Source organism: Elgaria multicarinata, chromosome 9 (assembly GCF_023053635.1).
Source record: "Elgaria multicarinata webbii isolate HBS135686 ecotype San Diego chromosome 9, rElgMul1.1.pri, whole genome shotgun sequence".
Classification (NCBI taxonomy): Eukaryota; Metazoa; Chordata; class Lepidosauria; order Squamata; family Anguidae; genus Elgaria; species Elgaria multicarinata.
Window position 1 is genome coordinate 69,106,684 of NC_086179.1, and position 16,821 is coordinate 69,123,504.

Here is a 16,821-nt window from a genome sequence, read left to right on the forward strand (position 1 = left end):
CATGATAAATGTTATTAGCATTTAATTCAGATTGTTGTTATGTCCAAATCATGTAGCCATCTGTTTCTTTGGATGCAAAAAACAAACATTAAAATGCACATCAAGAATGGTTATGACCATGTCAAGAGGTCCGTTAACATATGAGTGCCTGCAACGTGAAAGCATCGCTTGAACTACAAAATGAAGGTCATAGAAGGTTGAACTCAGTAAAAATAGCACATTATATGCATTAGTTGCCCCGGTCTGTAAAAGCCAATGTATTCTGCAACCTTAATTTCTTGGTCAAACACAGGGTTTTATTGTCTCCTGTATGTGTAATGTGAGGCTGCTATAGGTACTTGGGCAGAGATTTCGCATTCAATGCCAATAGTATGCTGTTAACACCCAAGTCACCTCTCATTTTCACCAAGCCCAGGCTTGGTATATGGATGTGGGGAGGCTTGCAACTGACTGAAGCAGATCTTTTTTTAAGAAGCAAGGAGGGCATTATGATTAAGGTGACCACATGTCCTATTTTGCAGAGGGAAGTCCTTTCACTGAAGAGCTGTCAGAGGACCATTCTCCATTTTACGGTAGCCTCTACCTGAAGGGCTGACTGGTTCAAGTCTGAATTAAAGATGAATCCTAAAGAGGGAGAGCAACAGTTTCCCATCAACAGTGAGCAACTGGACAGCAGACTAAACAATTCACCTTGTCTCCCCCACTATGGTGGGATGAATGTATTTCTATTTAAATTATGGCAATGATTTCTACACATGCATATCTGCATATATATTAGCACACACAAATCCTATGCAAATCTGCATTCTCTGTTGTCCTCTTTTTTGATGGTTCCTCAGGGCTACCATTGTGGTGGGAGAGGAGGGCTTTTCTTGGGAGCAGTTTTTCTGTTACAGGCATGTGTGGTTGCTGCTTTTGCATATCCATTTCCCAGACCACTTTGGCAAGATATGAACAAGATGTTGTGAAAAAGACATAGCAATGTTGCTTCCACATGGCATTGGCCTTTTGACAACAAATCTGCAACCTTGAGGTGTTTCTGGAAATATCATTGTGCATGGAAGCACACTGCCAAGGAGTGCCTTTCACCTCATTCGCCTAGTAATTTCGATCTATTGACTGCCTTCATGTCTTTGTAACCTCAATGCCAGACTAATGTATTCACTCTAAGTGGGGATGCCTTCAATCCAGGCATGCAGAACCTCAGGCCTGGGGATCGGGTCCAGTCTTCTGGGGTTCCCCAGATGGCCATGACCCTAAGACTTAGTTACTGCCAGTAAGCTAAAATGTGCTGACATTTTTGGTATTTAAGCTCTGGCCCATTTGCCATTGGCTCTGCCACTTTTGCCTGTCAGCCACCCCGTCCATCACTAGAATGCAGACTGAGAGCTTCTCCAAAATAGAGTTTGGCCCTCGGGCTAAAAGAGGTTCAACATCCCTGCTTTCGGCAAGAGCTGATGGAGAACCATAGGAACCTCCTTCCTAATGGGGGCTGCTTAACAGTAGCACGCTGCACTACCATATACCTCCTGGTCATTAATCAGTGTGCTGGGTTTCTATCTAGAAAGCCCTGCACAGCTTTCTACATAGAGTCTTTCTACATAGAGACTGCCTCCCCTTTGTTCCATCATAATATCTGCTGCCAACTGAAAGCTTCCTATTGACTTGGCCAGTCTGAACAGTAAGGACTCCAAGGAAAGTGCTTTTCATGGCTGTCCATTGGCTGTGGAGCTCCTTCCTTGTGGGAACTCATGATAGGATTTTTTCCAGAAATATTACAATACATTTTCGGTTTGGACTGACTTGTAACATCCGAGGTTAAATAGCTGTGGAGTTAACTTAGTTATAGTGATATAGCAGAAGAATTGTGCACTTTTATCATCAAATCACCAAATGTATGACCTTGGTGATCATTTTCAGATACAGAGGCACAGTTGATTGCATATGGTACAAACCAGTGAGATATTAAAAAAAATTAAATCAGCAGCATATGCACACACATGTGCTATACCACATACCTCCTTATCTGAAAATGATTGCTGTGTATGAGCCCACACCTGGTGTAAATGTGGTGCTTTTGTACAAAAGGTTGCAATTATGAAAATTGAACTATGTCACTGCACTACTTAATCTGTTCTAGTATACAGTATTTTACATTTTAATGGGCTATGTTGTTGACTCCTCATTCATGATTTTTTTTTTAAATTAAATTTTAGTGTTTTTTTAAAAAAAGTAAATAAAGTAGACCATGCAAGAGTGAAGCCAATCCACCCTAGTAATAAATACCATTCTTCTACTCAACTCGAGAGTCTATCCCCTTTTCAAAATAGACATTATCTTCCTATTTATTGTACAAATGACAATATGTCAAATTGATATGTAACCCAAAGAAATCTTTAGAAGATTATTATTGCAAGAAAAAGCATGTATCTGGATCAGAAAGCATGTTTTCCATAGAAATAACATTTTTAATGAGCAACATTCACCTTTGCCATATGACCAGGTTAACACCAGCTATTTTTTTTTAAAGTTAGATACTTTAGCATTTCATTTAATAAGCCTAATGCCAATTAAAACTCCACCAGAACAGGTAGAATATAGCGCATTATTAACATTTCACATGAGAATGTGAATCTATGTTTAACCAACGCAAGAGAGCTTTTTAAGAGAGCTGTAACCAAAGTCACTGGGTAGGACAGAATGCTCTATAAAATTGCAGTTATACTATATTTAGAGATAGCTGAAGCACATTTGTACAGTGTTCATAATCCAAAGTGGCTGTAGGCCAATGACACGCAATGGGAGCCTTTTTATTAGTTAATATTTTAAACCACCCTTAATCCTTGCAGATACCAGGGCAGTGTAAAAATACAAGTAAAAGAATACATAACACAATAAAAACACTAAAACCACATCAGGGTGATAAAGGCAAAAAGGGGAGAAAATGCAATACTACAGACAAAGGCCAGATCTACACCTTGTGTCAAATCATGAATGCAAGAAAAGAAGGAAATAACACTATGAAAGCGGTATATGGAATGTGTCCTGTGCCCCAACAGTTACCTGCACTTCAATACTGCTATAAACCAGTAGTGTAGATCTAGTCCTAGTCAACCAATGGAAATGCCTGGGTAAACAAAGAGGTCTTGACCTCCACTGAAACAATTGCAATTTTATTTGTTTACATTTTTATTATTGTTGTTCTGCTAATACAATCATTCTAAAAAAAATCCACTATACAATAAGGGTAATACCGTAGCACAGACAGGGCTGGATTAAAGTTTGTAGGCCATAGGCACTCTCAGAATTATAGCCCCCCAAGATAGACCTATAGGTAAGTAGGTTCCATAACCATATATCTATACAACAGAGATGTTATTTGTCTGTGTTATCTTGGGCTAGTGGGGCACAGATCTTGGAAGTCTCCAGCTTCCAAAACATCCACAGGGCACCCAAAAACATCCGTCTGAAGTCCTCAGATACTCCCCCACGTTCATATCTTTTCATGAAAACTTACCGTGACTGTTATGTCTTTCTCCTGATGTGTGCTGTTGCCACTAATTGCTCTTACATAGCAGAGCTAATCAGAAATATTGCAACAATGGCCTAGAGAGGTCATGTCCGTCGTCTCCAGGAGAGGAAAAAAAACTACGAGGTAGTTTTCCTCCCCCCCACCCTGTATCAGTTTTCAAAAGGTTTGGAACTCTGACCAATTGGAGCAGGACAAATGTCTACACCCATCCTTAACAAAATTTGGCAAGCCTTGCTTAGCCCTTAGCCAATGAGAATCCTGCTGCAAAAGTACTCTCCCCATCCAACTACAAGGGAACTACACAACAGGCACATTCACAAGACACCTTAAACCATGGCTCTAACCATGGTGGTTAAGCCAGAAAGCCAGGCCATGTTCAGAAGACACCTTAAACCACAGTTTTAACCATGGTGAATAAGACTTTTTTTGAGGGGGGGAGAGGATGAAGTTGGCATGGATGATACCGACTCAGGTTTGAGTGCCAGTGACAAATCCTGCACACAGTCCTGCCATACTATAATGGATAAACTTATAATTAAGGTGGGCAGATGGCAAGCAGCATATATCACTCAATGAAAGATTTAGTTTTCTTGTGTATAGGTCTGTGTCCAGTAATGAAGTGGCCTCTAGAACAAAGGCGTAAATAGGCACCTATCCATCATATCTTGATCATGCATTCACAGATAAATTTCTATTGTTCTTACAAATGTATGCAGAAAGGAAATCTATGACAGACATTATCATTGCACGAGTAACAGACAAGTTGATGACAAGTTTTCCAAATGTCAGCATTGCTTTTAGAATGCATCCTGCCATTTTTGGAACAAGTTGATAAGGGGAATGGCTCTCTTTCAAAGTTGAAATGTATAAAGAACTGTCTTAAGTCAACCATGGGACAGAAATAACTAAATTCACTTCCACTATTCTCAATTGAGAATGAGCTTTTATAACTTATAGCATCCTATTATTGAGTTCACAAATACAAATAAAAATGTAACCCTCTCACTGGAAACTTTTGGTAAGACTTGCTAAGCCAATGAACTACTCCTTCGATGGGTGTCGGCACTCCTTGTATTAATTTTGAATTACTGTTGTTTGTTTTTTGGATGAATTGATTGTTTAGGATTTGCTATATAAATTCAATGAAATTTTAATTACAAAAAGCAAAGCTTTTTCAAAAATATGAAATTTGAAGATGGAATCTGTGATTTTGCTAACAAAAAGAGCTGAAAAGTTAATGTTTAATTTACATTTACTTAAGTCATATTATACCAGTATGAGTTAATTGCTAAATCAAACAATAACTTGTTGTAATTGAATTGAATATTTTTGTAGGCCCCAAACTTTTTCTTAGGCCATAGGGACTGTGTTTATTGTCCCTAATGGATAATACAGCCCTGAGTGCAGGGATGCAGAACTGTTTCAGGGAGGGTCAGGATGTCAGGGAGGTATTGCCCCACTTCTGACATCACCTCCACTTTTTTCTTTTATCTTTGTGCTAGAAGGAAGCATGGAACTATGCCTCCTCCTATCATGGAAAAAAGGACCCCAGGCCACCCTGCATCCCTGCGGCTATCTCCAGTCTAAGATCAGAAATAACACAGGGGATGAGGGGCAGCGACCATGGGGACTCACCCACACCAGGGAGAATGGCTGCTCTTCCCCACTTGGGTGAGCCCCAATGCTCAGATTGAGAGAGCAGTGGCGATGAGTGGGGTTGGGACGCACACGTGTCTGGGAAAGAGTATTCGGTCCCCCTGTCATGGGTGAGTCCCAACACCCAGCGTCCCCGCTGCTATCTCTGTTCTGAGGTCAGAGATAACAGTGGGGGTTCTGCTGCTGGTGCATGCTGGCAGGGGATACCCCTCTGTTATCTGTGATCTCAGATAAAAGGCAGCCCAAGAGGGATGGCCTCCAAAGGGATTCCTCTAGGGGGTGGGGTTTGGAGCCTAAGCCCACTGCCTGGAGGCACCAAAGGGGCTTTGCGGGCTAACTTGGGTAGTCCCACAGGATGGAGGTTCTGCATCACTGCCATAGTGAGATCATAGCCTTGACAGGGCATACACAAACAGATGCTGCTGATGTAATATAGTATATGTGTAACTGGCCCCCATATGACCTACCCTCCCTCTCTCATACACACACCTTTCACAGGTAACCAAGCTTTAGATGATGATGATGATGATAATTTATATAGTGCTTTGTTACAAAGCACAGTACATTTAGTAAAATAGGTCAGCAGTTTACAAAATACAATAAATACAATACTTCCAATAAAAGGCTTTAACTGGATTTAAAAGTCGATGACAATAAAACCTTAAAATAAAACCCATCTAAAGTGTGTAGTGGCCATCACAAGGACTATCAGCATGCTCTTCTTCAAGAACAACCAGCTAACTTGTGGAGTAATTCTAACTGAGGGCCAAACTAGGCAATACGTTAAAGGTATATAGGCATTTAATTTATCTTGTTTTTACTTAAAAAATAACAGCTTTCTCTCTATTTGTGTGTGTATGTGGGCATGCAACAAACAGAGCTATGGAATACAGGAAGGAACTGATAACTTTCCTCTGTGTGCTATGGTCTCTGTGAAAATTCTTCTTCCCCCTGAAGTTGCAGTTTAGCCTTAAGAGGGAAATGGTCATTGGAAGGGGAAGGGGGATTTCACTGGGACCATGGCACAGCAGCGAAAGGTTTAATTTCCTTCCTGTATGCCCCAGACCCATTCCTACCTTCCTCTCTCTCTCTCTCTCTCTCTCTCTCTCTCTCTCTCTCTCACACACACACACACACACCTGCAGCTGTTGACTTTAATTTTAAAACAAGACACATTAAATGCATACACACAGTTAATGCGTCATCTATTTTGGCCCTCAAAAATGAATGTCTGAATTGACCCCAAGCCTCTGGTTGGGGCTATTTTCCATGCTTGCATTTAAAGACAATCAAGCAATCCCCATATCTAATAATAAAAAGTGTCTCTTCAAATGGACAATAATATACACTGCCAACTCAAAAACAGAAATGTGAACTCAACTATTCCAGAAGCTAGCTCAGTAGTTCATGGTTGCCCAGGAGCTAGTTACATGTATTAATCTCTCTGTCAAGGTATTTTCAAATATGGGAGTAACTTGCGGAAAAGCTCCCTTCTCTTCTGTCTGAAATGCTGAAAGCCGCCTTCAGAAGCCTCTCCTCAAAAGAGGTACAATGCTTCAAAGGATTTAAACATTTGAGGCATGTCTGAATTCTGAAATAGGCTGATGAACCATTACTTTAAAGCTAATTTGTTTTCATGCGATCAAACCCTAAGCATTAATTATTTTTAAACTCCCACAAAAAAGTTTCCCTTAGCTGTATTTTAGTAGTTTGAGAAAGTTCTTTTTTCATCTTCATGCATCGTTAAAGATGAACTGCCCTTTAATGCCCTGTCTTAACAATGAAAAGCCTAAAAACTATTTCATCAGCATGGGCTCATAATTTGGAACACTTTGGCTATAATCCATGCCCCCTCGGTGTAGAGGACAGGAAGCTGGTGAGGGGGTGGGGGAGGGGAGAGGCAGGCTTATTCCTCCTCTTCCTTCTGTGGAGTCTCTTGCTTCTCAGCAATGGCAGCTAATAGGTGTGCCCTTCCCCTGGGCACATTCAAAGACCCAAGCCCACATGTGGAGCTATTCCTGCTTCTGATGCTAGTAGTTTTGCATGTCCCAAGGAAAAATCACCGCCGCCCCAGACACGGTGGCTCACCACAAAAGAGCTAGGCTGGTCTATTGTTTTCCTCTCTTCCCCCACTCCCATTTCTCACCCACCCCTTGCTTGCCAGCTGTCCACCATATATAGAGGAGATGATGTTTCATAGCTAAGTAGGTGAACTGACTCCACCAGAAAGCGGTTTCATTTTTGTTTGAGTTGATATGAAAGTTCTACATGTCTGTGATAACTCATTCATGCATGGTAGCCATTTCTTGATGCTATATTCATCAAATGGTGAACATACATGTGGGAAGCAGCCTATTGCAGTCCAACTCCAACAGAAGCTACGTATGATGGCGACAGACCCACTTCTTGAAATTTAGATCAACATTGATCATAGGTAAAACAGAGGGCGGGGGTAAAAACTTCAAAGCAAAAAGAGCACACATCACTGAGAGAGCTGAACTTTCCCCATGCCTTCCATTTACCTTTTCCTTATCTAGCCAAGCTGTTTCCTAGCCAACCTCACTTCTGGAATTAGAGCTCAGCTGTGGAGTGCACTACCTGCAGTATGTCCACGGGGAGGCCCAGGGTGAGTGATGTTAGCACTCCCCCCACACCTTCTATTATAGAAACCAGACCTCTCCCACTTAATATGTGATTTGGCTCAGACCTGCTTATAAGCAAACAGATCTGCCATCATGTGTAGTTTGTGCCTTAGTGGCCTGACTTTTCTCTGCTGACATAGTGCTGCTCTATGACCATTCCACCTTTTGTGTCAAGGATGCAAAAAGTATGATCTGCATGCCACAAGTGACCCCCACAAGCCTTTTCTGGTGGCTCTCGGGCACCCAATATCTGCCACTGCTCTTTCTTTTTCTTCTTTCCTTCTCTTTTTTCTGCTCTCAAACACAAGCGCATGGAAGTTCTGCCTCCCGCCATGAGGCAGGAAGTAAAATTGGCTAACCTGGGGAAGGCCCCGCCTCTTCTGGAACGATCTAAAATGGAGACTGCCTCCCAGCCCCAGAGGTAGGTCCTTCCTGCAAGCTAGCTGGTCTTTTGTACTTGGGAGAAAGACCTACATGTGTGGCCTCCTGCTACCTCAACAGGCACCTAATGCTGCCCTGAGCATGGGTTGGGGTGAAAAGCTTGTGCACCCCTGATTTTGTGAAATATTTAAGTAATATTACATTACCACAAAATTACAGCTGCAAATGCAGACTTGAACATATGAGATTTTGGAGGACAAGCATGACTGAGATGAAATTGTTAAGTAACAAAAACTATATCACATTAAATTAACCGTAGGAAAGCTCCAGAGAAAATGCATTAACCCAGAGAGTTATAATTAACCAATTGTGTCAAAAGGATTCAAAAAGTGGACTATACCCAATCTTGGGCCAGAATATGCAAGATCAAACTATGCAAACAAAAACACAAGCCAGCATCAAATTAGGTTTTAAAAACACTTCCATATTTGGTGTTGGTGTAAGTAAATTGTATTTAAGCTACGAGTAGGCAACCTGGTACTCTCTAAATGTTTGGGACTACATCTCCCACCAGCCCCAGCCAGCATAAGTGGTAAAGGATTATGGGAGTTGTAGTCCAAAATATCTAAAGGGCACCAGGTTGCCTCAGCATTCCCCTGTGTTTGGACATAATGAACTTTTGTTTAGTTCAAAAGTGGAAGCAAATGTTTCTGATGTCCTCATAACTACGCCAGAGGAAGAGAGGGTTGGAGTGTGAGTGCCTGACGCTAGCCAAGGCTTCTTCCTCTAATGCTAAACTATGGTTTTAGCAATATGTGTGAAACAGGCCAGTGACCTATAAAGTAGTAAATGCCGTTTCGTTGCCTAACTTAACAATACTTCGTGGAAACACTGTTATAAGTATAGTGGATATTGGTAGAATAGGCTCATCAGCATAAATACATATAACATATATACTTACTAGATTGGAGATAGCATCAATGCTTTTTAATTGCCAACACTAATAAAAATCCAGAGTCATTGACTCCAGCACATTTTATAGTGTCACAAACATGGAGTTTGCTTAATAGCTAATGGCGTTACGAGAGCAGTGCCTTTATCTAGTTTCCATCAGCATAGTCATTCAAACTATTACTTCAATAGCGTTCCATTTGATCTTGTTAACTGATTTGAATAATGCTCGATAATGCAGAAATGATATAAAATATCAGAGGCACACCAAAGAAATAAACAAAAGCAGCTTGTGTCTGTGAGCATGCTTGATTGAGCTCTATAATAGTAGAGGCTAAAAGTTCTGTAGGAGCACTTCAGAGAAGTTTTTAGATGCACACTCTACAAATAACAAACAGCAGCCTAACTTTTTCAACTACCATATGACACGTCAAGGCAATGGGGTTCTCTGTATGCTTGATTCTTCTTTTCTTTTCTTTTTTTAGCATAGAATCTGGATTGTGTGCTCAGGACCCTGCAGGAGTGAGCTCTACATGACTGGCCAAATGCAGATTAAAATTACTATCAAAGTTTTCATCAAATCCATTTCATCAATATGGATTTTTTAATGGGAGTATTAAACATTTGGAAAAAAAATGCAATGCAAGAGGTTAGTGGCAGAGAAACACTTTGAAAATGAACCACCTGCTTGCAAATTCAGTTGCAACAACAAACTGAGGCAAAGTTGCAAATATGGCTGGCATTTTGTAAAAATCCTGGCTGGCTGGCTGGCTGGCTTTTCTTTCCTTGCAAAGCATCAAAGCTTTTGCAACAGCAACAACAACAAGAAAACCCTTTTCGCACATAGTAACACTTAAAACAGATGATACTTTTATTTTAGAACTGCCTGCAAGTGTCTGTAAGGAGGAAGCTTGAGTGACAAGGCTCCTTTCAAGCAGCCAAGATAAGAAAAAACAAACACGGACATGACTTATCCATGGAGGAGAGTCTTATGTGACAAGACCTTCTGCAGCTACCATGAGAGTAGTGTCACAGCAAAGGCTGTGAATTGCTGTTATAAAAACATTTGTGGAAACTTGCATAATTAAATGAAACTGCCAGAAAAGCTTTCTAAAATGCCACAGAGATTGAATGTAAATAAATACATTCCATAGCAAATAGTAAGGGTATTCAGAATTGGTACTGGAATAGACTATGGTGAACTTCAGGAAGACTGCAGCAGATGTCTTTCACAGCCTCAGGAAGGCCTGTGAGAGGCATTTAGGCTTTTATCATCATTTTGATGTGCTTGGTTCTATACATATAAACAAGTATCACAGTTCTCCCCAGGGAGAGCAAAAGGGCTGCTGTATGTAACACCACACCAAACAGATCAGCCAGAAGAACTCCATCCAGAAATCAAGTCATTCTTATTAAGTTCATTTAGAGCAGGGGTAAGCAATGTGCCCTGAGACACCTTTCTTGATGTCCATCGAGTTGTGCGCATATAACACATTTTCTTACCAGCAGCTGGGATCACTTCAAAGCAATGTGAGGTCCTGTCACCACTACCATCTTCATTTCCCATCCATACCTCTGGGCCACACTTGGGGCTCAAAGACATTCTTAGGAAATGAAGATGGTGAGCATCTGCAGGCTGATGTTTTCTGATGCAGCACACCCAGGCCATAGCTAGACCTAAGGTTTATCCCTGGATCGTCCAGGGGTCAAACCTGTTCATCTAGGTGACACACAGGGGATCCAATGCTCAGGCAGGGGCAAACCCTGGATGATCCCAGGATAAACATTAGGTCTAGCTGTGGCCACAGTTTCCAAGAAAAAGAAGGGAAAAATGGAAAAGGAACTCCTCTTATTTCTGTCTGGTAAGCGGAGGTGGGGGCAGGGGGCTAGGAAGGGGAACAGGAAGTGAGCAGAGGTTGGTGGAGCCAGCTGGGAGCAACCTAGGGCTTGGGGAGGGTTATGTGCTTGTATGTCCGAATGGATGGGGCTGTATGTGTGAAAGAGCGGGGGGCGGGGAGGGAAGGAGGGAAAGGGGTTAGCAGGGATTTTTGAGGGATCCTGCAAAAGTGTGGCTCTTTTTATGTGTTTGTAGGAAGGAATGCGTACATATGCTTATGCAGTGTTTGCCTTCTGTGAAATAGTTTTCAGTTGGTGCTGAAACTATGGTTTCATGGGACTTGTTTAGTGTGTTCAGGCTCCCATCATTTGGGCAGGTTACTTGTCCTTTATGAGTTGCCATGCCTCCTATGGCAGCCATTTTGTGGTGGTGCTCAGGACAGTTTCTCAAATTGACAAATGTGCCAATAGGCCCAAAACAGTCACCTCCACCTGATTTAGAGGGTGCAGTTGGAGAAAAAAGTGGAAAACGTGAAGGCATCTGTGGCCATTGAGCATTAAAGGAGACAATTCCAAGACAAGGGGAAGAGATGGGGAGCAGTGTGAAGGACAGAAAGTGAAGGGTTGATTCATGCTCATGAATATATTTCCATGTGAACACTTGTAACATCTTTCTGGGACCTATCTCTGTGAACACTAAGTAAGCATATATAACGGAGGTATATGGATGCACATTTCTGCTTGTAATATCACATGCAGTGGAGAAATGGCAAGCTGTGTCAAATGAGTCAGCTCTAACAGCCATTCACTGCACAAAGTTTCTGAAAATTCAGCCAGTGCTTGGTTTCAAACTTTTCTCTCTCTCAATAGAAACAGTAATTTATATTTCAAGCACCATATGACTTCAAACAATCCTATAATCTTGTATGTCAGTAAGCTGGGCAAAAGGGTCTCAGGATGTAGTGCCATGACAGTATTCCAAAATGGAAAGTAACTGAAAATGTTGTCCTTAACCCAAAGGTTGGCACTGCTGCCCTAGCAATACTACCAACACTAAAGGCAGTGCAGTGGTGTTGTGCAGAGCACAGAAATTGGTACAGGGCTGAGTGCAGCAGGAGTGAGTAGGCGGCCAAACTGGGAGTGGCTCACCTGTGTACCATAAGAGATGTTTCAGCTACCACAGAATTATTCCTATTAATATAGGTAGTAGCAGACTGGATAGATACTTTGCTACCGACTGCTAGAATGTGACTACAGCTAATAAACAGCAAAGCAGAATGCACTTTCCCTGCTTGCATCACACAGGATAACAGCCACCTATTCCGTGAACTATTGCTTTAAATTCATCTTCTTAAGATCAGAGTACATGGATCCTTGTTTTATTAGAGTGTAAAGCAACATTGCAGAGTTCCTGGGACTCCTACACACACACACACACACTTTCTGGCATCTCATTAAAATTAAAGGGAACATGAAGCTACAATGGCAGCACAGCCGTAGCATCATTAGTTTAATTCAACAAATATATCTTTTAGGTATGGAATATTGATAACTAGGGTTGGTTTGTAAAGGTGGCAATATCTGAACCTTAAAAGCAAACAACAGAAACAAGTACCTTAATATACAACTGCAGCATGAAAAAGTAGCTCGTACTATTCAGATATATAACCTAGCATTTCCCACGGAGGCAGCTACTTACATCAAACAATTTTTCTATGTACATTTCTTCGTTGACCTTATCTCGGAGTATATCTTGATTTTGACGAACAAACATAATGTAAGTATCTGCTAGATCCATCCCTGGTTTCTGTGTGTGAGAGAGAGGGAGGGAGAAGGACAGACCACACAGGTATAACTTACAGTGTTAGACCATTTTATTTATTCATATACTTAAAAAATATAAAAATAAAAACATGCACACATATGCACATTATTTATCTCATCCAAAATTCATTTCACATTTGATGGCAATTTAGACCAGATCCATAATTTAAATTTGATGAACATGGAGCCCACTTCTTGTAATGGAAGCTGACTCTGGCCCATTTTGAAAGAACTTTTTGCAATATATACAGTAATCTATGTTTCAAGCATCACTGATATATATTTACTTTCCAGATGTGTATTTTGCAGGTGCTGACACAGAGAGGCAATAAATACAGGGGGGGAAATGCCAGTGCACAGTAGTGGGAGAAAGATGACATATTGATTAGGAATGAATAGGCTTCTAGAAACAGCATGAGAAGTTACATGCGCAATACTATGAAAAAATATATTTAAATCCATTATATTTACTCATCCATACATACACAGTTGTGGTCTGCAGTCTGGATGTATAGTAGCATAGCATGGATATGAAAACAAAAGATGGATACATTACAAGTCAAGAAAACACATAGTACTTTTGACTGCTCTCCCTCCTTCCCTGTCCCACCTTGTGTTGGTCCTGGAATCAACCCTAGCTTGCATCTGATGAATTCATGAAATAGTTTGGAGGAGGAGCCTTAAGCAAATCCAAGAAACTGTCTTTCATTGTTGCTTCAGTACCTCAATCTGGGAATTTTGTAAATGCTGGCATGACGAAGACCCCAAGGAAAAGAGGTACTTAAGAAAGTCATATGTGAATTCGCCACAGATGAAAGTACAAAGTCACTCTAAAAGAGACCTTAAAATTCTGAGGCAGAAGCTCCTGAAGGAGAATGAGGAAAATATAGCGCAGCAGACAACCCTACTACAATTGGCCCAAAGCTAGCCAGTATCCCAGAAACCCAAACAGTACTGCCTGGTAAATAGTATGATGCAGAAAGGCAAGGTATGTTTACACAATACATGTCTATCTAAGCAGTCTTGACTTTTTTCTGGTACATGCTTGCAAGGAGAAATGGTACGTGTGACCCAATGATTCTCAAACGTAATAACTATCCTCCGGTTTGCACTTCCTAGGAAAAGTTGCAAAATCATGTGAATGATACAGACAACATCAATGCCATAGTTAACTCTGTATTAAACTATGGAAGTGTCAAGCTTTTTTCATAGTATAACATTTTCTTCTATAATGTTGACTCTCCTAAAGAACAAGGTAATGTGAGGTAATATGAAATTCATTACTGAAACAATATAGAAGATGATAAGAGTGGAGATATAATGAAAATCTTGGTGGGAGAGGGTGGGGAAATCAATGGAGAGCCAGTGTGGTGTAGTGGCTAAGGTGTTGGACTGGGAGTTGGGAGATCCGGGTTCTCGTCCCCACTCAGCCATGGAAACCCACTGAGTGACTTTGGGCCAGTCACAGACTCTCAGCCCAACCTACCTAACAGGGTTGTTGTTGTGAGGATAACATGGAGAGGAGCAGGATTATGTATGCCGCCTTGGGTTCCTTGCAGGAAAAATGGTGGGATAAAAATGTAATAAACAAACAAATAAATAATAAATAAACCTGCCACCAATGTATTTCTTGGAAGACAATGGTGGACTGTTCTAGGAAGCAAGAAGAGCTAATCGGTATTTTTTTTCTTTCTACAGAGTTTATGGCGGGAGAAACTAATATATGTACTAGGTGAAAGTTACATCCATTTGGTGCCACGAACGTTGCAATGTCTGTTTTCCAACATTTCTCTCAAGAAACTAGATGTAATTTTTCATTGCATGCGCCTAACTTAGAAATGACAGTTTGGTAAGTATAAGTACCACTTAATGTAATTGACAGATCTGTCAACTTGAAGATGTTAAATAAAACAATAATAGAATGTGAATTTGCCAAGCACCATTTGTTAGCAACAATTTTGCTTTTGCTAATTTTCTACAAGGTTTGAAGGATATCAAAGAACCCTAGGTCAGAAATCTCTCTCTTCTGTTTTAATAAATTCACATTATTGAAATAATTCTGAAAGACAGAATTATTTCAATAATGTGAATACCTATCATAGTTGGTTATCACCCTGTTAGATACAAAGATTTATTTATGAACTTCTATAGTTATTTTCATCCAAGATGGTATATTTAATATAAAAACCTTTTGTCTTGTGACTTTTATATGAACTGATCACAAATCTTTGGGGTTGAGATTTATAGAGGGAAATCTATAATGGATTAGGGGATAACATATATATTTGTAGCATATAATAGAGTGCATAAGTATCTGTACACAATCTAATTCACTATTCATTTTTAACTTTTCACTATTCACTCTTTTCACATAATCCCTTATCCATGGTTTAAAAGAGCATGACGAAAGTGTGGGATTGCAGGCTCACTCCATCCAACTTGTTCTCCAATCAAACACTAATTCTCCATGTCCTTTTCCAGTTGGACTTAAATATATTAAGCCTTATGTCAGCATTGATCTTAACTATAGTAGAAAATGCCGGTTAGTCTTAGCCATGGTTAAGGACTGTGTTGATGTCAGATCTGGCCAATTATCACCAGCTGGCCAAAGATGGGGAGAATTCACACAGGAGAAGTTGAGGGAAGGGGATCTCATAGTCAACTCTTTTAAGCATAGCTAAAGGGATCAGAAGCAGTGTGTGTGTGTCTACCACCCTTATGTCGCTCCTTATTTCAGCACATCAGGAAAATCTACATTATGTCACAATCCCTTTGGGACTAAGACAATGCCACCTTTGTGCTTTGTACTGAACACACACACACACACACACACACACACACACACACATACATATATATATATATATATATATATATATATATATATATATATAATGTTTGAAGTTAAGGTGAAGCAGTATTTCATCATTACGTTTGTTACCCCAGTCTTTTCAGGGTACTGCACAACAATGAAAAATGAAAAAGTATAACTGATAAACATCATAAAGGTGTTTGCGAATTAGTATTAGGTTGAAGAGTAATTCTTCCTAACAAGTTATTTTTTAATATCTTCATGTAAATTTGCTTACAAGTTAGGTTTGTATGTATATGAGAGAGAGAGAGAGAGAGAGAGAGAATGAGAATGTGAGCGAGATCCTGAAAACATTCAATACTTGGGGGTGGGGGAAATTCCCATTAGCAATCTTTCTCCCTTTTCTTGGAGATGTTTACCTAATTTGTGACATATGGGAATTTCACACCTAGTGAATATATTTTCATGTAGCTTGTGGCATGAGACTCTAATCATTAGAAGAATATACACAAGTAAGATAACTGCAACAGCTGGTGACATTTACCAATTAGAATTACAGTTCTTTAAAACACTTTATCCTTTTTTCCCCCTCCAGTGTACACAGGGTAATTATCTCTGATAAATTGCTGAAAAATCTAATTTTCCTTTTAAATAGTTTTTTCTTACTGTATATACATGCCTGGATAAACGCGACTGTTTCTCCAAAGATCTTACAATGGCAAAGCTCTCCATTTTAAGGCTAATGAAGCTGTATTAATCAGCTAATTAAAAGCCATTAAAAAACTCTTTTTATGGAAGTTTACTTAAAGGGGATGCACTTTCAAAAACATTAAATAAAGACAGTTATTCATTTTAAAATATCTTAAACAAGCCCCTAAGTCTCTATAAACTATTTTCAGCATTATTTTAAAAGCTTTTTTATTTATTTATTTACCAATTTGACTCATTTGCAAGTCTAAGATGTAACACGATGCTTTGTTATTTGGTTCAGGATTATGTATTTCAGAATCTGAGAGGGACAAACTGTCTGTAACTATTTCAGTGTAAAGTGATTTATGATTACTGAAGCAAGATGGAAAGAAGGGATATGAAAATATAGAACAGAATTCTGTCTGTCCTGAGCGTCACCAGAAGTTTTCATATTATGGCCCAGTTCTCAAGGTGTGCTAAATCATAGTTTAGCCTTA

At 40.1% G+C, this 16,821-nt stretch overlaps 1 protein-coding gene across 1 annotated transcript in view; it reads right to left on the reverse strand.

Annotated features, from left to right (window-relative positions):
* The window catches only part of CADPS2 (calcium dependent secretion activator 2), a 348,762-nt gene that overhangs the window by 27,646 nt on the left and 304,295 nt on the right, over positions 1-16,821 (reverse strand). The window contains exons 28-29 of the mRNA XM_063134072.1: positions 13,308-13,325; positions 12,698-12,805 (exon numbers count right to left, since the gene is read on the reverse strand). Coding sequence (XP_062990142.1) covers positions 12,698-12,805; positions 13,308-13,325 — 126 coding nt within the window. The remainder of the gene's footprint in view (positions 1-12,697; positions 12,806-13,307; positions 13,326-16,821) is intronic.